At 52.6% G+C, this 22,655-nt stretch overlaps 1 protein-coding gene across 3 annotated transcripts in view; it reads left to right on the top strand.

Moving 5' to 3' along the window:
- Nucleotides 1-22,655, top strand: part of DNHD1 (dynein heavy chain domain 1) — a 210,088-nt gene that overhangs the window by 88,423 nt on the left and 99,010 nt on the right. For all 3 annotated transcript variants that reach the window (XM_030546775.1, XM_030546778.1, XM_030546776.1), the window contains exon 18: nt 9,347-9,438. In XM_030546775.1, the coding sequence (XP_030402635.1) occupies nt 9,347-9,438 (92 nt within the window). The remainder of the gene's footprint in view (nt 1-9,346; nt 9,439-22,655) is intronic.

Raw genomic sequence — 22,655 nt, 5'->3', positions numbered from 1 at the left:
GGCCGTTAAATCCGGTGCCCAACGGCTCCCCGGCACGCGCCGTGGTTGAGCTTACTGCTCCTGCTGCTTCCGTGCCAACTGCATCGCAGCCAGAGAGCTCGTCTAAGTCAGATTGCCCGGCACCGACACCTACCGAAGCTCTGACGACTTCGGTACCATCGATCCCGGTCCCACGAGAGTCGTCGAATCTGGTGCCTGACGGCTCCCCGGCACGTGCCGTGGTTGAGCTTATTGCTCCTGCTGCTTCCGTGCTGACGGCACCGCAGCCAGAGAGCTCGTCTAAGTCGGATCGCCCAGCACTGACACCTACCGAAGCTCTGACGACCTCGGTACCGTCGATCCCGGTCCCACGAGGGCCGTCGAATCCGGTGCCTGACAGCTCCCCAGTATGCACTGTGGTTGAGCCTGCTGTTCCCTCCACGCCGGAGACATTACCAACGGCGAGGGATCTCATTGCCATGACAGAGTCGATGCTGCCTGACCCCGGCACCGCCGGTGCGGGTAATATAGTCTCTTCATATGACCTTCCTCTGTCAGCACAGCAGAGTGGCACCGTTCATGATCACGGTCCCGCAGACGCTCCAGGTCCTGTCGGCACACCCGACACCACTTGCAGTCCCGGTGCTGTTTTCCTCATCGGTACTGGTCGCACTCGCTGCACCGGTCGGTATCCCGCTCGCCGACCCGCTACTATCGGCACCGTTCCGACTCCTGGCACCACGACAGGTACCTTGACTCCTGTAGCCTCTCCCCGAGCCTCGAGATCTCGGCCGACCTCCCGGCACCATTCTGGTTGCAGGTCTGGATCTCGTTCCAGGTACCGGTATGCCTCCCGGTGCCGGTCCCCGGTGCCGAGTTGGGCAAGGTCCGATAGAGTCAGAGACTCTGCCTGTGCCTTCTTTTAGTACCTCCATGGCCATCCAGACACGCATCCGTGTCATCCCACATGCGCAGATCTTATGCTCAGGACCACGATTCTGATACGCCCCCCGACAACCTGAGGTGGAGAAGGTCCCAGAGGTAGAGGACCCGGTATGGTGCCCTCTAAGGGGTACGACTACTCGTCTGTCTGCTGTCCTCTCTGCTCACTAGTCTTTCAGTCTGTTAAGGAGAGGTATTGGCATGGCCAGCGGGCGCCAGCCCCGAAACCGAAGGAGGCTTGGCGAATGAACCTACTTGGCCGCCAGGTGTACTCTGCAGAGGCCCTGCAGCTCTGGGTAGCAAAGCAACAAGCCTTGCTTAGTTGCTATAATTATAGCACCTGGGTGAAGGTCGTTTAGTTTATGGAGTTTCTCCCTCAAAACTCCCGCCAAGAGTTCGCTGCCGTCTTGGAGGACGGGGGAAAAAGGTACCCAGAGCGTCCCTCCAGGCCTCGTTGGACGCAGCAGACTCAGCAGCCAGGACTCTGGCCTTTGGTGTCGCCATGAGGTGCATCTCATGGCTTCAGGTTTCAAACCTCCGGCCGGAGCTGCAGTATGCCATTCAGGACTTACCCTTTGTTGGTAAAGGCCTCTTCGCGGCAAAGACAGCCCCAGGCTGCGAAGCCTGATGGACAATAGGGTCCTAATGCGCTCTCTCAGCATGCATATGCCAGCGACCAAACACAGGCCTTTCTGTCCCCAGCCGCCATACTCTGTGCCTAGCCAGAGACAGGACTTTGGCAAACGGCGAGGCCAAGGTGGTCGCAGACAAACGTCAGGACCCCTAAAGAGCCAAGGTCAAGGTCCCTCGCAATTACCACTGGGACCAAAGACGAACCTTCCAAGGTTCCCCCACTCGAACGGAGGTCTCAGACGTTCCTAGTCCTGTGCGGACTCAACCAGTTTAGGATAAGGTTGAAGTTCCGCATGGTATCCCTAGGAACCATTATCCCATCCTTGCCTCCTGGGGACTGCTATGCCGCCCTCAATATGAAGGACGCGTACTTTCACAATGCCATCTTCCCTCCGCACAGGAGATACCTCCGCTTTCTAGCCAACCGTCAGTACTTCTGGTTTACAGTCCTACTGTTTGGCCTTTCTGCAGCCCCACAGGTATTGACCAAGTATATGGCCATAGTCGCCGCCTACCTTCGCTGATGTCGGATATGCGTTTTTCCATATCTGGACGACTCGCTTATCCAAGGAGACTCCGAGACACAAACCACTCAGCACGTGGGCATCGTCACGGTCTTATTCACAGGTCTAGGCCTGATGATTACTATAGAGCAATCCACTCTGGTTCCCACGCAGAGGTTGGACTTCCTAGGGGCTATCCTGGTCTCTGACCTAGCCGGAGCCTGCTTATCACAGCCGCGGTTTTAGGCGATGGCAACAATCATCTGAGGTCTGCAGACTTTCCCAACGACCTCGGCTCGCACTTGTCTCAGTCTCCTGGGTCCATGGCTGCCCGCAAGTTTGTAACCAAACACGCCATGCTCCGCCTCCATCCTCTCCAAGTCCGGCTCACCTCAGCGTACTGCCCGGACAGGGAGCCAATGGTCATGGTAGTCACCGTTCCCTCGAGCACCTTAGGCTCCCTAGAGTGGTGGCTAACTCCCTCCCTGGTGTGGGCAGGGATGCGGTTCCATCCGCCCCAGCTCTCACTGCCCCTGACAATGGACGTGTCATCTCTCTGCTCGAGTGCTCATGGTCACCTCCGAGCTTAAGGCCTTTGGTCTTCTCGGGAGCTGGCATTCCACATCAATGCCCCAAAAATAAGAGTAGTCCGCCTGGCATGCCAGGGGTTCCAGCGGCAGCTGCGAGGCCGTGGCATCTCGGTGTTTACAGCCAACACAACGGCCGTGTGCTTCATAAATAACCAGGGAGGGACATGGTCCTCCCCCCTTTTGTCAGGAGGCCATCCATTTCCGGGACTTTTGCATGGCCCACTCGATGGAGCTGGTGACGTCCTTTCTCCCACGCGTTCAGAACGCCTTGATGCTTTGACTCAGCAGGTCTTTCCTGTCTTACAAGTGGTCACTCTGCCCCATGTGAGGTGTTCTGCTTTCCAGAAGTGGAGATTTTTCCTCACATAGACCTGTTCGCTCACCGCAAGAGCAGAAAATGCCAGATGTTCTGCTCCTTCCAAGGTCTCTCCTCGGGATCGATCTTGGACGCATTCCTGATGCCGTGGAAAGGCCAACTCCTTTATGCCTTCCCTCTGTTCCCACTGGTTCATTAGGTCCTGCTCAAACTCCGCAGGGGCAGAGCGCGCATCATCATGATCACTCCAGCGTGGTCCAGGCAGCACTGATATACCACATTGCTCGGCCTGTCAATAATCAACCCAATTACCCTGCCACCCCACCCAGACCTCATCACTCAGGGCCACGACAGGCTTCGTCACCCGGACCTGCAGCCTCTTCGCCTCACGGTGTGGCTGCTGCGTAACTGAGCCGGGATGGCAGGAAGCCTTCCACCTGGTCAACGTACCTGGCCGAGTGGAAGCATTTCTTCTACAGGTGCAATACGCTCGATCTTGCTCCTGCTGAGGTCTCGATCCCCTCTGTTTGGCCTGCCTCTGGCCTTCAGCGGCAGGACCTGGCGGTATCATCGCTGAGGATACACTCAGCAGCCATCTCTACCTTCCAGCCAGGTAAGGTGGACGTTCCGTGTTCTCACACTCTATGGGTTCGAGGTCCCTCAAGGGCTTGGAGCGCTTGCACCCTCGGGTGCGCCGCCCAGCCCCAACCTGGGACCTCAACCTAGTTTTAACCAGACTTATGTCTCCCCCATTTGAGCCGTTCGCGACCGGCCCTCTGCTATACCTGTCTTGGACGACAACTTTCCTCGTAACTGTTACATCGGCCAGGCGGGTCTCTGAGCTCAGAGCTCTTACGGTGGTTCCGCCGTACACTAGGTTTCACAAAGACAAGGTGCAGTTATGACCGCACCCGGCTTTCCTCCCTAAGGTGGTTTCGGCCTTTCATGTTACCCACAGCTCAACGCAATGGGCGCAACAGTTGCACTCCCTGGACATCTGTGGAGTGCTCGCATTTATATTGCGCTGACAGAACCATTTCGTAAGGTGCCCCAGCTCTGTCACGGTAGCAGACCAAAGGGAAGGCTTGCTTGTTTTCCTCTCAGAGGATCTCATCTTGGGTGATGGCGTACATCCGCACTTGTTATGATTTGGCTCATATTTCCCCAAGCCACATCACTGTGCATTCTACCAGGGCTCAGGCTTCATCTGCCGCCTTGCTGGCTCGTGTTCCTACCCACGAGATCTGTCGCGCAGCTCCATTGGTCCTCGGTCCATACCTTTGCTTCGCAGTATGCCCTGGTTCAACAGTCAAGAGATGCTGTAGCCTCTGGCTCAGCAGTTTTCATTCTGCCACATTTCACTCCGACCCCACCGCCTACGTAAGGCTTGGGATTCACCTAACTGGAATGGATATGAGCAATCACTCGAAGAAGAAAAAACGGTTACTCACCTTTGTAACTGTTGTTCTTCGAGATGTGTTGCTCATATCCATTCCACACCCGCCCTCCTTCCCCACTGTCGGAGTAGCCGGCAAGAAGGAACTGAGGAGCGGGTGGGCCGGCAGGGGTATATATCGAGCACCATGACGGCGCCACTCTAGGGGGCGACCTGCTGGCCCACTGAGTTGCTAGGGTAAAAGTTTTCCGACGAATGTGCACGCGCGGCGCACACACCTAACTGGAATGGATATGAGCAACACATCTCGAAGAACAACAGTTACAAAGGTGAGTAACCGTCTTCTATGTGTCTCTCTGAAGGTTGTTGTAACCGGTATCTGAACTGTTAATGGGTAAATTACCCTGTGCTAATTGCCATGATGTTTGGGAGAAGGAGAGTTAAGCCTATTGTTTTCTCAGGGCAAAAGTCTGCTGGAGATGTATAAAAACCTTGGGACACGATCCTGCTTCATCTCAGATCCGCTTTGGGTTTCAAGAGGGGGAAACCTTAAGCCATAAGGATTGAGATCCCCAGTCACTGACTGGAGCCACCCTGAATATGGACATTGGACTATAACCTCTGGACTATTTCTAAAAGGACTTTTGGCAACTACAAACTCATCTCTGGCATGTATCTGAACCTCAAGAATTGACTTCAAGTCTGTCTGTATATTGATCTTTTAACCAACTCTCTCTCTTTTCTTTTTTAATAAATTTTAGTTTAGTTAACAAGAATTGACTATAAGCATGTGTTTTGGGTAAGATCGAAATTATAGGGCTGATACTTTGGGACTGGGAGAACCTTTTCTTTTATATGATGAGATTAGATTCTCAGTAATCATCGTCATACCTGACGTGTGTATCTAGATGGAGGCCTGAGGCTGGGCACTTTAAGGGAGCTGCGTTGTTTGGACTTCTGAGTAACCAATGAGGTAACACACAGGCTGTTTTGGGCTTACTTGGTAAATCTAAGGTCTGGTCTACACTACGAATTTATATTGAATTTAGCAGCATTAAATCGCATTAACCCTGCACCCATCCACACAACGAAGCCTTTTATATCAATATAAAGGGCTCTTAATATCAACATCTGTTCTCCTCCCCAACGATGGGAGTAGCGCTGAAATCGGTATTGCCATTTCAGATTAGGGTTAGTGTGGCCGCAATTCGATGGTACTGGCCTCTGGGCGCTATCCCACAGGGCACCATTGTGTCCTCTCTTGACAGCAATCTGAACTTGGATGCACTGGCCAGGTAGACAGGAAAAGCCCCGCGAACTTTTGAATTTCATTTCCTGTTTGCCCAGCGTGGAGCGCTGATCAGCACAGGTGACCATGCAATCCCAGAATCAAAAAAGAGATACTGAAGCTGATCTCTGTACGGGGAGATGAATCTGTTCTATCAGAACTCCGTTCCAAAAGACGAAATGACAAAGCATTTGAAAAAATCTCCAAGGCTGTGATGGACAGAGGCCACAATAGGGACTCAACACAGTGCTGCGTGAAACTTAAGGAGCTGAGACAAGTGTAATGGAAAGCCAAAGAATCAAATGGACGCTCATGGAGGGAGGGAGGGGGGACTGAGGACTCCAGCTATCCCACAGTTCCTGCACTCTCTGAAAACTATTTGCATTCTTGGCTGAGCTCCCAAAGCCTGAAGGGTCAAAAACATTGTCATGGGTGTAAGAAAAGGGAAAAAAGTCTTTTCTCGCCTTTTTTCAATGTCACCGTATGTCTACTGGATGCTGCTGGCAGACGCGGTGCTGCAGCGCTACACAGCAGCATTCCCGTCCCTTCCTGATGGCAGATGGTACAATATGACTGATATCAGTCATCATCATCCCGTGAGTGCTCCTGACTGGCCTCAGTGAGGTCGGCCAGGGGAGCCTGGGCAAAAATGGGAATGACTCCTGATCATCCCTTCTTTAAGCTTTGTCTCCTGGAGATTCAGTCCTGCCTGGAATATCATAGCTACTGGAGGCTGCCTCTTCCCCCCCTCCCCTGGCCCTTTTATCTCTGCTTGCAGAAGCAATAAAATCAGTGTTGTTTCTTATTCCTGCATTCTTTATTACTTCATCACACAAATGGGGGGACACTGCAACAGTAGCCCAGGAGGGGTGAGGGAGGAGGGAAGCAATGGGTGGGGTTGTTGCAGGGGCACCCCCTAGAATGGCATGCAGCTCATCATTTCTGTGGGATGTCTGGGGCTCTGACCCAGAGCGGCCGTTTGCCTCTCTGGTTCTTTAGTAGACTTGCCTGATATTCTTGGCAGGACTGACTCTCCATTAGACAAAACTAAAAGAAGGGAATGACCTAGGGAGTCATTCCCATTTTTGTCTGGGCGCCCTTGGCCAACCTCACCGATGCCAGCCAGGAGCACCCATGACAGCAGCAGACGGTACAAAAGGACTGGTAACCGTCATTGTCAACTTGCAAAGCAGCAGACGGTACAGGAGAGCTGGTAACTCTTTGCTAACTTGCAAAGGCCAGGGGATGCTGCTGTGTAGCGCTGCAGCACCGCGTCTCTCAGCAGCATCCAATAGACATACGGTGACAGTGAAAAAAGGCTGAACGGGCTCCATGTTGCCGTGCTATGGCATCTGCCCAGGCAATCCAGGGAAAAGGGCGCGAAATGATTGTCTGCCGTTGCTTTCACAGAGGAAGGAATGAGTGACGACATTTACCCAGAATCACCCGCGACACTGTTTTTGCACCATTATGCATTGTGATCTCAACCTAGAATTCCAATGGGTGGGGGAGACTGCAGGAACTATAGGATAGCTATGGGAAAGCTACCCACAGTGCATCACTCTGGAAATTGACGCTAGTCTCGGTACATGGATGCACACCGCCAAATTAATGAGCTTAGTTTGGCTGTGTGTGCTCGACTTTATAAAAATCTGTTTCCAAAAACTGGTTTCTGTAATATTGGAATAATCCCATAGTGTAGACATACCCTAAGTATTGGAATATCTACCAGCTTTTGGGGTTTGTCTGCCCCCTAATTGAGTGACCTCAGCTGGGCAGCATCGTTACAGTGGCGGCAGCGTGCTGGGATCCACAGAGCCAGGTCAATGAAGCTTTGGGTCAGAACCCCATTCTATCCAAACTGGATTTTTGGTATTGAGAGTTTGGTTGGTTAAAGAGCAGTTGCAATGGGTGAGCAAAGAGCATATGAGGCCCTCAACAAAAAAGCCCTGGAAGATTTGTGGGGATAAGCTTTAGAAAGAAAGCTACAAATCAAGAAGCAAGTAAAATGCAAAAGGCAGAAAATAAACTGCAACTGGAGCATGAACAGAATTGAGCAGATCTTCAATTGCTGGAAAAGCAAAAGATAGCTGATATCGAAAAGGAGGCTCATAGAGAACTGCTCGCTGCTGAGGAGAAAGCTCACCAGATGCAACAGGAGATGGACAGACTTCAGCTACGAGTAATGGAAGAGCAGAGAAAGTCACCACCGCCTGGTGCTCCGCTTCCCCACCTCCACGAGAAAAACTGGGAGAGAATGTGTCCCATTTACAACGATACTGAGGATATAGAGGAGTTTTTGTCTACCTTTGAACCCCTCTGCCATCTGTACCAGATCCCCGATGAACAGCGAATGCCTGTCCTGCTGACCAGACTGACTGGAAAAGCCAGGGAGCTATTTAATGAATTGGGGGAACAAGAAGCCTTGGATTATGAGCAGTTTAAAGATTCGGTGTTAAGGCGGTTCAAGGTGACTCCTGATTCTTACAGGGTTAAGTTTAGAAAGTTTAAGATGTCTAATGATTGTACTTTTGATGGGTTTTGTCAAAAAGTGGGTTGTGGGAGCAAAGGCTCATGGGAGTTTTGAAAAACTGCTGGATTTAATAACTTCGGAAGAGTTCCTAGACATTGTGCCTGACCATGTGAGAGCAGCTGTGTGTGATAGGGACCCCGAGTCCTGTTTGCAGTTCACCCTAATGGAGTGACCACGGGCAGCATCATCACAGGGGGTTTCTAGTGGGTCCTGCACGGAGCAGGTCTCAGCCCAGTGCTAGTCCACAGCCCCACAATGAGCTGGTAGAATACATAAAATCATTGCTGGCAAAGTTTGTAGCTGACACAAAAAGTGGTGAGTGGTAAATAGTGCTGGGAACTGGCCAATTCCCCCAAGCGACCTTGATCTCTGGGTAAGGGGGCTCGTTTCCACCGCAGGATTTAATACAGCCAGACACCAGCCAACCCTCGGCTAGGAACAAAGAATGTAGCTCACAGTTAATGACCAGGGACCATGCCCTGGGAAGCAAGAACTCTGAAAAAGCTTGCGGGGTCCTGGTGGAGCCCCCTGGAGCTCCTTTAGCTGCGAGGGCACCTGCACCCTGGCGGGCTGAACGGGAATGTCGAGGAGCAGGGAGGTGGCATTAGTGGGACCAGCACTGGATGTTGTGTCCCGTTCTGGTGTCCACACTGCAGAAAGGGTGTTGGCAAATTGGAAAGGGGTCTGAAAAGAGTGACAGCGACTCAAGGTCTGGAAAACCTGCCTTCTGGAGAGAGACTCCAGGAGCTCAGTCTGGCTCGGTGAAAGCGTCCTGGTCTACAAGTACCTACATGAGGAGAGGTTTCTGAGGGCGTTGTAGTCTCCCAGGCAAAGGCAGAGCTAGACAACTTCAGCCTGGAAATCGGGTGTGGAGTGAGCACGGAGCAGTTCCCCCAGGGATGGGGTAGTTTTCCCATTGCTGGGATTCGGAGAGGCTCTTTCTAAAAGCCTGACTCTGGCTCAGCCATTAGGTACCCACTGAACACAAGAGTCACTCTCTGTACAGGAGCTAATGGTCCCTTCAGGCCTTGAAATCTATGAAGAAGACTGGGGCCTGGGACCCCCAGCTTTGCCTGTGCCTGCTGGAGTCCAGGACTCCCTGCAGCCTCTGCGAGAGGATCTGGACACTGGGGTGCCGACAGTAACCTCCTTGTGTTCTCTTGCAGCAATGGGAGTGAAGTGCCCTGTCAACCTGCAGTTCACGCTGGGCCAGCTGCTGTCCTACCCGTTACTGGAGCACAGCGACACCATCCTCAAGGTGAGCAAAGCCCATGCTGCCCTGGGGATGGACGGGGGCTCAGCGGTGGCCAAACGGCTATGGAGGGGGAGGATGCTGGCACCCATCACTGCGGTACTAGATCCATGGGCAGGCTCAGTGTGCAGTGTGACTCTTGATGTTGGGAGGTCAGGAGCAGAGACAGCCTGCGTTCGACATGGGCAGGCTGGGCTCCTGAAGGGGCGCCCCAGCCCAGAAGCTGAGTGGCTGAAAGCTTGGAGTTCAGGGGATGGGTCAAAGAGCAAGTTTCCCCTGTATAGTCATAAGAGCGGCTGTACTGGGTCAGACCAAAGGTCCATCTAGTCCGGTATCCTGTCTACCAACAGTGACCAATGCCAGGTGCCCCAGAGGGAGTGAACCTAACGGGCAATGATCAAGTGATCTCTCTCCTGCCATCCATCTCCATCCTCTGACAAACAGATGCTAGGGACACCATTCCTTACCCATCCTGGCTAATAGCCATTAATGGACTTACCCACCATGAATTTATCCAGTTCTCTTTTAAACTCTGTTATAGTCCTAGCCTTCACAACCTCCTCAGGTAAGGAGTTCCACAGGTTGACTGTGCGCTGTGTGAAGAAGAAAAGACAGTTACTCACCTTTGTAACTGTTGTTCTTCGAGATGTGTTGCTCACATCCATTCCAGTTAGGTGTGCGCGCCGCGCGTGCACGTTCGTCGGAAACTTTTTACCCTAGCAACTCCAGTGGGCCGGCAGGTCGCCCCCTGGAGTGGCGCCGCCATGGCGCCCAATATATATCCCTGCCGGCCCGCCCGCTCCTCAGTTCCTTCTTGCCGGCTACTCCGACAGTGGGGAAGGAGGGCGGGTGTGGAATGGATGTGAGCAACACATCTCGAAGAACAACAGTTACAAAGGTGAGTAACCGTCTTTTCTTCTTCGAGTGATTGCTCACATCCATTCCAGTTAGGTGACTCCCAAGCCATACCTAGGCGGTGGGGTCGGAGTGAGAAGTCGCGGCATGGAGCACTGCAGTTCCGAAGGCCGCATCCTCTCTCGACTGCTGTACCAGGGCGTAGTGGGAAGCAAAGGTGTGGACCGATGACCAGGTCGCTGCCCGACAGATTTCCTGGATGGGCACACGGGCAAGGAAAGCCAGCGACGACGCCTGCGCCCTGGTAGAATGCGCAGTCACACGGCCCGTAGGGACATGGGCCAAGTCATAACAGGTCCTGATACAGGACGTAACCCACGAGGATAACCTCTGGGAGGAGATAGGAAGCCCTTTCATACGGTCTGCTACCGCCACGAAAAGCTGGGGGGATTTGCGGAAGGGTTTGGTCCTCTCTATGTAGAACGCGAGAGCTCTACGGACATCCAGCGAGTGGAGCTGCTGCTCCCTGCCTGAGGAGTGAGGTTTTGGGAAAAAAACCGGGAGGAAAATCTCTTGGCTGACGTGGAAGGCTGAGACCACCTTGGGTAGAAAGGCAGGGTGCGGTCTAAGCTGCACCTTGTCTTTGTGGAAGACCGTGTATGGGGGGTCTACCACAAGGGCTCGGAGTTCCGACACCCGTCTAGCTGAGGTGATAGCTACTAGAAAGGCAGCCTTCCAAGAGAGGTAAAGCAGGGAGCAAGTAGCTAACGGCTCAAAGGGGGGCCCCATGAGCCGGGACAACACCAGGTTAAGATCCCAGGTTGGAGCAGGGGGACGGACGTTAGGGAATAACCGTTCCAGCCCTTTAAGGAATCTCGACAACGTCGGGTGAGAAAAAACGGAGCGACCGTCCGCACCCGGGTGAAAGGTGGAGATAGCTGCTAGATGGACTCGCAACGACGATAAGGCCAGACCTTGCTCTTTGAGGGACCAAACATAGTCTAAGATTTCGGTTACCGAAACTTCCATAGGGCGGAGATTTCTCTCTACGCACCAACAGGAGAAGCGTTTCCATTTCGCCGAATACGTGGCTCTTGTGGACGGTTTCCTGCTGCTCAAGAGCACCTCTCTCACGGGCGTGGAGCAGCGCAGCTCGGAACCAGTTAGCCACGCAGGAGCCACGCCGCTAGGTGCAGCGACTGCAGGTCTGGGTGACAGAGAGACCCGTGGTCCTGGGTAATCAGGTCCGGATGAAGGGGCAGGGGAACTGGGTCGGCTACGGCCAAGTCCAGCAGCATGGTGTACCAGTGCTGTCTGGGCCATGCCGGGGCCACCATGATCACACGAGCCCTGTCTCTGCGCACCTTCAGGAGGACCTTGTGAACCAGAGGGAACGGAGGAAACGCATAGTACAGGTGGGTCGACCACTGGATGAGGAAGGCATCCGCTATCGACCCCGGCTCCCTGCCCTGAAAGGAGCAGAACGCTTGGCACTTCCTGTTCCCCTTGGACGCAAAGAGGTCCACCCGGGGATAACCCCACCTCCGGAAAATGGAGAGAGCGACGTCCGGGCGAAGGGACCACTCGTGTGACAGGAAGGATCTGCTCAATCGATCCGCCAGCGTGTTCCGTACTCCGGGAAGGAAGGAAGCCCTGAGGTGAATGGAGTGGGCTACGCAAAAGTCCCAGAGTCGTATCGCCTCGAGGCACAGGGAGGAGGACCTGGTGCCGCCCTGCTTGTTGATATAATACATGGTCGTCGTGTTGTCCGTGAACACGGCTACACAACGACCCTGAAGCTGATGACAAAACGTTTGGCAAGCAAGGCGGACCGCTCTCAACTCCCTCATGTTGATGTGTAGCCCCACCTCCTCCTGAGACCACAGGCCCTGCGTCCGCAGGGTCCCTAGGTGGGCCCCCCAGCCTAGATCTGAGGCATCCGTTGTCAGGGATACCGAGGGCTGAGACGGGTGAAAGGGAAGACCCGCACACAATACGGACTGGTCCAACCACCAGCCGAGGGAATCTAAGACCTTCTGGGGGATTGTGAGTAACATGTCTAACGGTTGCCTTGCCGGCCTGTAATGACTGATAAGCCACAGCTGGAGAGGCCTCATGCGGAGCCGAGCGTAGTCGGTCACAAAGGTGCACGCCGCCATGTGGCCTAACAGGGTTAGACATGTCCTCACTGACGTCAACGGGGCTGACCGCAAGCGTTGAACGATCGCCGCCATGGTCTGGAACCGCTGCAGAGGCAGCGAGGCCCTGCCCACAGTGGCGTCCAGGACGGCCCCGATAAATTCCACCTTCTGAGTGGGCCTCAGGGTGGACTTGTCTGTGTTTATCAAGAGGCCCAGACTCGCAAACATGCCGGTGATCACGCGGACATGGCTGGTCACCTGCTGTTCCGACGTGCCCCGAATCAACCAATCGTCCAGATAAGGGAACACGTGGACACGGTTGCGCCGAAGATGCGCCACGACAACTGCCATGCATTTTGTAAACACCCTCGGGGCCGTGGACAGGCCGAACGGGAGGACTGCAAATTGATAATGAAGAGCCCCCACAACGAAGCGGAGAAAGCGTCTGTGGCGCGGCCAAATGGCAATGTGGAAATACGCGTCCTGCATGTCGAGGGCGGCGTACCAGTCTCCCGGATCCAGGGATGGAATAATGGTCCCCAGGGATACCATGCGGAACTTCAACTTCACGAGGTATTTGTTGAGCTCTCGCAGGTCGAGGATAGGCCTGAGGCCCCCCTTGGCCTTGGGGATCAGGAAGTAGCGGGAATAAAACCCCTTGCCTTTCTCGTTTTCCGGAACCGCCTCTATAGCTCCTTTGCTGAGGAGCGTCTGCACCTCCTGCCGAAGGAATTGCTCGTGAGAGGGGTCCCTGAAGAGGGACGAGGAAGGAGGGCGGGAAGGAGGAAACGAAACAAACTGCAGGCGGTATCCCGTCTGCACCACGCTTAAGACCCAGCGGTCCGATGTTATTTGGGACCACGCCGGGAAGAAAAACGAAAGGCGGTTGGAAAACGGGGGGGAAGGATCCATAGGGGAAACTGTTACTGCGCCCTCGAGCGCACCTTCAAAATGAAGGCTTAGGACCAGGCGGGGGTTTTGAGGAGCCTTGGTTCTGCCCCCCTTGGTTCCCCGACTGCCTGCGCCTCCCGTTCCTGCCGCGGCGCCTGTAAAGGTCCTGCCGCTGGCGGAACTGGGAAAACGGCCTGCGTTGTTGTTGTTGTTGTTGTTGCGGCCGGAAGGGTCTACGCTGCGTCACGGGAGTGTGCATCCCGAGGGACCGCATAACGACTCGGTTATCCTTCAGACTCTTGAGTCTGGGGTCTGTTTTGTCAGAAAATAGGCCCTGGCCTTCGAAAGGAAGGTCCTGTATAGTATGCTGGAGCTCCGGCGGAAGGCCGGAAACCTGCAGCCAGGAGATGCGACGCATCGTAACACCTGACGCAAGGGTACGGGCAGCCGAGTCCGCAGCGTCCAAGGAGGCTTGCAAGGCCGTGCGTGCGACCTTCTTGCCTTCGTCCAAGATGGCCGTAAACTCTTGGCGAGCATCCTGTGGCAGCAGCTCCTTAAATTTGTCCACTGCCACCCAGGAATCAAAGGCATATCTGCTCAGCAGGGCCTGCTGGTTGGAGACCCTGAGCTGCAGCGCCCCAGCCGAATACACCTTACGGCCAAGGAGGTCCATCCGCCTGGCCTCTCTTGATTTGGGGGCCGGAGCCTCCTGGCCATGACGCTCCCTATCGTTCACCGATTGAACCACCAGTGAACACGGGGTCGGGTGTACATGGAGATATTCGTATCCCCTGGAAGGGGCCATGTACTTCCTCTCGACGCCTTTTGCTGTCGGAGGGATGGAGGCCGGAGACTGCCAGATGGTGTTGGCGTTGGCCTGGATGGTTCGTATAAAGGGCAGGGCGACCCTGGTGGGAGCATCAGAGGAGATGATGGTTACAATTGGATCCTCTATCTCCGAGACCTCCTCCGCCTGCAGACTCAGATTTTGAGCCAATCGCCTGAGGAGGTCTTGGTGCGCCCTGAGATCCAGCGGGGGGGGACTGTTGGAGGAGGTACCCGCCACCGCCTCATCCGGGGAGGAGGATGATGAGACCCCCGGCACGAGAGTGTCTAACTGAGGGTCTTCCTCAGCCCTCGCCTCTGCCTCCGGAGCCACAGCGGAGTCCTGCTGCTTGGACCCTTCCTCCCCTTCCGGGGAGGGAGGGGGGCGAGACAACGAGGCTTCCGGGGCCCTACGTTCCGCAGTCGCCGGCCTAGGAGGGAGCTGCTGGGGGCCCTGGGCCTGATGGTACGCCCAGGGTGTCCAGAATCCCCACTGTTGTGGGCCTTGGTCCTGCAGCGGCGGATCACCAAACAGCGCCGCCTGCCGGTCGGTGCCCAGCGCATAGCCGCTGTCCGTCTGGGAGGATACGGACGGCTGTCTCGAGGGCCACGGTGGGGCCGACCCTGGATGGTACGGGTCTGCGCGGGCCGGCACGGAGGATCGTCGCGGTGCCGGGGACCGGTGCCGGGAGTCATATCGGTGCCAGGACCGGGACCGGGACCGGGATCTGTCACGGTGCCGTGATCCTGATCGGTGCCGTGATCCTGATCGGTGCCGGGCGCCGCTTCGGTGCCGGGCGCCGCTTCGGTGCCGGGACCTGCTACCAGCTCGGTGCCGGGAGGTCGACCGGGACCTGCCACCAGCTCGGTGCCGGGAGGTCGAGCGAGACCGGGACCGGGACCTGCCACCAGCTCGGTGCCGGGAGGTCGACCGGTGCGGCGAGTAGCGTCGGGACCTGCTCCTGGAGTCGCGGTGCCGGTGTCGACTGGAGCCTGACCGCGACCTTCTCGATGCCGACCGGTGCCGCGAGTGCGACCGGTACCGCTGAGGGGAGCGGTGCCGGGACTGCGAGCGGCGTCGGGATCTGGAGCGCCCAAGACGTCGGGACCTGGATCGGGAACGACTGTCTCTGGGCGGTGCCGATATCATGGGCTTGCCTCTGGACACGACCCGCACCGGAGGTACCGGGGGTGGCAGCCGAGTGGGCTCAGTCAGGGCAATAAGGTCCCGAGCCGAGGCGAAGGTCTCCGGTGTGGATGGGACCACTATCTCAACCCCAGATCTCATGGGGGAGCTCGGCGGCACCGGACTCAACGGACCCGCCGGGCCCGGAGTCAACGGTGCTGACGGTGCCGGCGGCGCCGCGGCCGATGTCGAGGCCGGGCGCTCTAGCCGGGTCTGCCTGGCCGGAGTATTAGACTTCGACGGCCTTGGCTCTGGCTCCAGTGCCGGAGAGGGTCGGTGCCGAGGAGTCTTCTCGGTGCCGGAGCGATCCGGTGCCGGTGCCGATACCACGGCCTGCGAAGCCATCGGGTCAAGTGCCGCCTCCATTAGGAGAGTTCGGAGCCTTTGATCCCTCTCCTTCTTTGTCCTCGGCTTAAAGGCCTTACAGATGCGGCACTTGTCGGATCTGTGCGATTCCCCGAGGCACTTCAGGCACGCTTCGTGGGGATCGCTGGTAGGCATGGGCTTCTTGCAGGCCGCACACTGCTTGAAGCCCGGCGAACCAGGCATGAGCCCGGTGCCGGGTGCCGGGAAGGGCTAAGCCCCCGGCGAAGAAGTACTTTACAACTAATTAACTTAACTATCAACTTAACAAACTAATTAACAACTATAATGAAACTAGAGATAACGATAGATAACGATAGATAACTAGGAGAGCTAGGGACGTGGAGGACAGCTATGCCGCGCTCCACAGTTCCAACGACCGACACGGCGGTAAGAAGGAACTGAGGAGCGGGCGGGCCGGCAGGGATATATATTGGGCGCCATGGCGGCGCCACTCCAGGGGGCGACCTGCCGGCCCACTGGAGTTGCTAGGGTAAAAAGTTTCCGACGAACGTGCACGCGCGGCGCGCACACCTAACTGGAATGGATGTGAGCAATCACTCGAAGAAGAACTTCCTTTTATTTGTTTTAAACCTGCTGCCCATTAATTTCATTTGGTGACCCCTAGTTCTTATATTATTGGAACAAGTTAAATAACTTTTCCTTATTCACTTTCTTCACACTACTCACGATTTTATAGACCTCTATCATATCCCCCCTTAGTCTCCTCTTTTCCAAACTGAAAAGTCCTAGCCTCTTTAATCTCTCCTCATATGGGACCCTCTCCAAACCCCTAATCATTTTAGTTGCCCTTCTCTGAACCTTTTCTAGTGCCAGTATATCTTTTTGAGATGAGAAGACCACATCTGTACGCAGTATTCATGATGTGGGGTGTACCATAGATTTATATAAGGGCAATAAGATATTCTCCGCCTTATTCTTTATCCCTTTTTCAATGATTCCTAACATCCTGTTTTCTTTTTTGACCGCCGCTGCACACTGCGTGGACGTCTTCAGAGAACTGTCCACAATGACTCCAAGACCTTTTTCCACATTAGTTGTAGCTAAATTAGCCTCCATCATATTGTATGTATAGTTGGGGTTATTTTTTCCGATGTGCATTACTTTACATTTCTCCACATTCAATTTCATTTGCCATTTTGTTGCCCAGTAACTTAGTTTTGTGAGTTCTTTTTGAAGTTCTTCACAGTCTGCTTTGGTCTTAACTATCTTGAGCAGTTTAGTATCATCTGCAAACTTTGCTGCCTCAAACTTTGCCTGTATCCTCACACACAATTATTTCAAATTTGATGACAATATATATCTCCAGATCAGTGGCACCGCTATGGGCACCCGCATGGCCCCACAATATGCCAACATTTTTATGGCTGACCTGGAACAATGCTTCCTCAGCTCTCATCCACTCACGCCCCTTCTCTACGTACCTACATTGATGACATCTTCATCATCTGGAGCCATGGGAAGGAGACTCTGGAAAAATTCCACCACGATTTCAACAGCTTCCACCCCACCATCAACCTCAGCCTGGACCAATCTACACGGGAGGTCCACTTCCTAGACACCACGGTGCAAATAACTGATGGTCACATTACCACCACCCTATACCGAAAACCTACCGACCGCTATGCCTACCTTCATGCCTCCAGCTTCCATCCCGGGCACACCACACAATCCATTGTCTACAGCCAAGCACTGAGGTACAACCACATCTGCTCTAACCCCTCAGACAGAGACCAACACCTACAAAATCTCCACCAAGCATTCTCAAAACTACAGTACCCGCACGAGGAAATAAGGAAACAGATCAACAGAGCCAGACGTATACCCAGAAGCCTCCTACTGCAAGACAAACCCAAGAAAGAAACCAACAGGACTCCACTGGCCATCACATACAATCCCCAGCTAAAACTCCTCCAATGCATCATCAGGGATCTACAACCCATCCTGGACAATGATCCCACACTTTCAGAGGCCTTGGATGGCAGGCCAGTCCTCGCCCACAGGCAACCTGCCAACCTGAAACATATTCTCACCAGTAACTGCACACCACATCATAGTAACTCTTAACTCAGGAACAATCCATGCAACAAACCTCGATGCCAACTCTGCCCACATATCTACACCAGCAACACCATCACAGGACCTAACCAGATCAGCCACACCATCACCGGTTCATTCACCTGCACATCCACCAATGTAATATACGCCATCATATGCCAGCAATGCCCCTCTGCTATGTACATCGGCCAAACTGGACAGTCTCTACGGAAAAGGATAAATGGACACAAATCAGATATTAGGAATGTCAATATACAAAAACCTGTAGGAGAACACTTCAACCTCCCTGGCCACACTATAGCAGATCTTAAGGTGGCCATACTGCAGCAAAAAAACTTCAGGATCAGACTTCAAAGAGAAACTGCTGAGCTTCAGTTCATCTGCAAATTTGACACCATCAGCTCAGGATTAAACAAAGACTGTGAATGGCTTGCCAACTACAAAACCAGTTTCTCCTCCCTTGGTTTCACACCTCAACTGCTAGAACAGGGCCTCATCCTCCCTGATTGAACTAACCTCGTTATCTCTAGCCTGCTTCTTGCTTGCATATATATACCTGCCCCTGGAAATTTCCACTACATGCATCCGACGAAGTGGGTATTCCCCCACAAAAGCTCATGCTCCAAAACGTCTGTTAGTCTATAAGGTGCCACAGGATTCTTTACTGCTTTTACAGATCCAGACTAACATGGCTACCCTCTGATATTTGCCACCTCACCGTTTACCCTTTTCTCCAGATCATTTATGAATAAGCTGAATAGGATTGGTCCTAGGACTGACCCTTGGGGAACACCACTAGTTACCCCTCTGCATTCTGAGAATTCACCATTTATTCCTACCCTTTGTTCCCTGTCTTTTAACTAGTTTTCAGTCCTGACAGCGGGCAGGACCTCCTGTGACCCTAGTGTACACAGCTGGCCAAGAGGCTCTGAACCTGCAGGGAGTCCTGTTTTTGGGCAGGGGGTGGGTCTGAAGGGGAATGAAGGCAGCTGTAAAAATTATATATAAAAACAAATGGAAGAAAGGGGAAGTTGCTAGTAGTGAATATAAATCTGAAGCTAGAAATTGTAGAAAATCAATAAGGAAAACCAAGGGGAATAAGGAGAAATCTATGGCCAGCAGATGAGTTTTAAAGTATATTAGGAACAAAAAATATCCAAACAATGATATTTGTCCATTACTAGATGGAAATGGTAGAATTATCAATAATAATAGGCAGACATGTTAAATAAATGTTCTATATTTGAAAAAAAACCAGTCATCATGTCCATGTCCTATCATGATAGTAACACTCTTTTCATTTTGCTAGTATCTCAAGAGGATTTTAAGCTAACTGCAGTGACTCCATAGTGTCGGTTCCAACCTCAGGGCGAGTGTTAGGAACCAGAGAACAAAGAACTTATCAAGTATGAACTCCACAGGCACTATAACAGCCTTGACACGGAGTCACAGACGGGCCTCTGGGTCTGGCCACCCCAGTCCCTTTGTGATAGATGGTCCTTTACACCAAAGGTCACAGCAATATTCAGGTTGCTCCTAGTCCCAAAGAACCAGTCACTTACCTCAGGTCAGTTGTACTTTAGATCGCTCACCAAAGATAATGCCTGTAGCCGATCCTATAATAAACTAGCTCAGGGTTGGCCAAACCTGAGCCTGAGAAGGTGCCAACATTGCCAAAGAGCCACAGTAATATATCAGTAGCACCCCGTCAGCCCCCCACAGCTCCCGGTGTCTCCCACCTGCCAGCAGCACTTAAACCTCCACCCCTGCGCCTCCCACCCACTGCAATCAGCTGTTTTGTGGTGTGCAGGGGGCTCGGGGGGGAGAGGGAGGAGCAAGGGCAGGGCAGACTGAGGGGAAGGGGCAGGGGCCTTGGGGGAAGGAGTGGAGTGGGGCTGGGGCCTGGGGCAGAACCAGGGGTTGAGCAGGGAGCACCCCCCGGCACACTGGAAAGTTGGCGCCTGTAGCTCCAGCCTCGGAGCCGGTGCCTAGACAAAGAGCCGCGTATCAACCTTTGAAGAGCCACATGTGGCCCTGGAGCCAGATGTTGGCCACCCCTGGCCTAGCTAAAGATAATATTCAATAGGAAAAGGAAACAAGAGAGTTATTTACAAGGTTAAAGCTGGTAACCATACATATGCAAATGAGTGACAATCTTAAGTTTCAACAAATAATAGAAGCTTCTATAATTAAGTTCTATATGTCCTTTAGGGCAGGCTGAGCGCTTTGGCTTATGCTTAGTAATCCTGGCTCCTCGGAGTCCAAGCAGCCATGAGATACAGTGCCTCCTTGTTATGGGTTTGTATCCCTTCCCCCGCCCTGCTGTTTCCAGCTGAAAAGTCAGCTCATGGGAGGAATTCACTTGCAAGTCTCCCCTTCATGCAGGAGGGAGGAAAGCAAATCAACAAACTCTTTTGTCCTCTTTGATGTTCCCCAGTAGTTCCTCTGGTGTTCATGAGCCTTCCTTCTGGGGCAGGCCAGCACACCTTCTGGTGGAGGCCAGCACACCTTCTGGGGCAGGACAGGACTCTTTGCTGCTTTTACAGATCCAGACTAACACGACTACCCCTCTGATACAATTCAGGGTTGCGAACTATAGTGCAACCTCGTCCAGACCGAGCACTGCTACCAAAAACCTCCAATCAATAGGGCATAGATTTATTACAAACTGGGGAAACTTTTGGGAAAGGGGGAGCCTGTACAGGAAGGATGGGCTCCACCTAAACCAAAATGGAACCAGATTACTGGCATGTCAAATTGACAAGGTTGTAGAGCAGTTTTTAAACTAAGGGCTGGAAGAAAGCCGATAGGTGCAGAGGAGCACGTGGTTCAGACAGTGATAATGGGACACAGTAATACCAGGGTACAAAATATATCGGAGGGACAGAACAGGTCATGCTCAAGGAGGAGTGGCACTATATGTGAAAGAAAGCGTAGAATCAAATGAAGTAAAAATCTTAAATCAACCAAACTGTACCATAGAATCTCGGTGGACAGTAATTCCATGCTCTAATAATAAGAATAATGCAATAGGGATCTATTACCGACCACCTGACCAGGATGGTGATAGTGACTGTGAAATGCTCAGGGAAATTAGAGAGGCTATTAAAATAAAAAACTCCATAATAATAATGGGGGATTTCAACTATCCCCATATTGACTGGGTACATGTCCCCCCTCAGGACGGGATGGGGATGGAGAGATAAAGTTTCTTGACACTTTAAACAACTGCTTCTTGGAGCAGCTAGTCCTGGAACCCACCAGAGGAGAGGGAATTCTTGATTTAGTCCTAAGTGGAGCACAGGATCTGGTCCAAGAGGTGAATATAGCTGGACTGATTGGTAACAGTGATCATAATATAATTAAATTTAACATTCCTATGGTGGGTAAAACACCAAAGCAGCCCAACGTAGCACTTAATTTCAGAAAGGAGACTACACAAATATTAGGACGTTAATTAAAGAGAAATTAAAAGGTTTCCATGCAAGCTGCATGGAAACTTTTTAAAGGCACTGTGACGATGCGGTTCTGGCGGGACCCAACTGAGAGTGCCAATTCAGGACCAATTGCTCAAACAGGGCAGTCACAGCCCAAGGCTGGAGTTTTTCCACCTCTAAGGCAAACCAAATCAGCCAGACAAAAAGGACTTCGGTTTCACCCCACTGGCTAACCACAAGTCACACAAGCAATTTCCTTAGACACTCCAGTCTTCCAGTATCACCACCAGTGCCACTGTCCTGGGGATGAATGGTTATGACAACCAACACCCCAGTAAAAGAACAAGGTTCTCTCAATCCCAAAGGACCAAGCCCCAGACCCAGGTCAATATACACATCAGATCTTACCCACAAATCACGCTGTTGCCAATCCTTTAGAATCTAAAATCTAAAGGTTTATTCATAAAAGGAAAAAGATAGAGATGAGAGCCAGAATTGGTTAAATGGAATCAATTCCATACAGTAATGGCAAAGTTCTTAGTTCAGGCTTGTAGCAGTGATGGAGTAAACTGCAGGTTCAAATCAAGTCTCTGGAGAACATCCCCCGCTGGGATGGGTCATCAGTCCCTTGTGTAGAGCTTCAGCTTGTAGCAAAGTCCCTCCAGATGTAGGAAACAGGATTGAAGACCAGATGGAGATGAGGCATCAGCCTTATATAGGCACTTCCAGGTGTAAGAACAGTTCTTTGTTCTTACTGTGGAAAATTACAGCAAAATGGAGTTTGGAGTCACATGGGCAAATCTCTGCACACCCTGCTGAGTTACAAGGCGTATCTGCCTCCTCTCAATGGGTCAATTGTGTAGCTGATGGTCCTTAATGGGCATCAAGCAGGCTAAGCAGAGCTAACACCAACTTGTCTGGGGTGTTTCCCAGAATTGCAGCACCAATTTGAAATACAGACAGTATACAGCCAATATTTATAGCTTCAACTACAAAATGATACAGACATACAGACAGCATAATCATAAGCAGTAACCCAGAACCTGGTCTTAGACACCTTATATGACCCCCTTTGCATAAGAATTGGTGCCACTACAGGACCTTGGTTGCAAACCATGTTCTATATGGTCCCAGTTTATATCAATAACATCAAACCCCCCAATGCAAAATTGATGCAGGAAGGGATGAGACAGACATCCCTGACTGCATCCCAAGAGCCCCCCATCCTTGGGTTTGTCTCACTACAGCCAGTTTTGGGCAAGAGGCCGTACCAGTGTATAACAGAAATGGTTTATCAAAGTCATGTTCAATAACATGATTGAATCTCTTTACAAACTCAAGGTATAACTTGGTTAACTTTTGCAGCATGGTTCCTGTATATTTCATGTGATCTTGCCAAGAGCTAAAGAAAACAGCTACTTTATCTGTACACGCTCTGGCAAATGT

The sequence above is a fragment of the Gopherus evgoodei genome, unplaced genomic scaffold (genome assembly GCF_007399415.2).
Source record: "Gopherus evgoodei ecotype Sinaloan lineage unplaced genomic scaffold, rGopEvg1_v1.p scaffold_49_arrow_ctg1, whole genome shotgun sequence".
In the NCBI taxonomy this organism is placed as follows: domain Eukaryota; kingdom Metazoa; phylum Chordata; order Testudines; family Testudinidae; genus Gopherus; species Gopherus evgoodei.
This window is presented reverse-complemented; position numbering and strand designations above follow the sequence as displayed.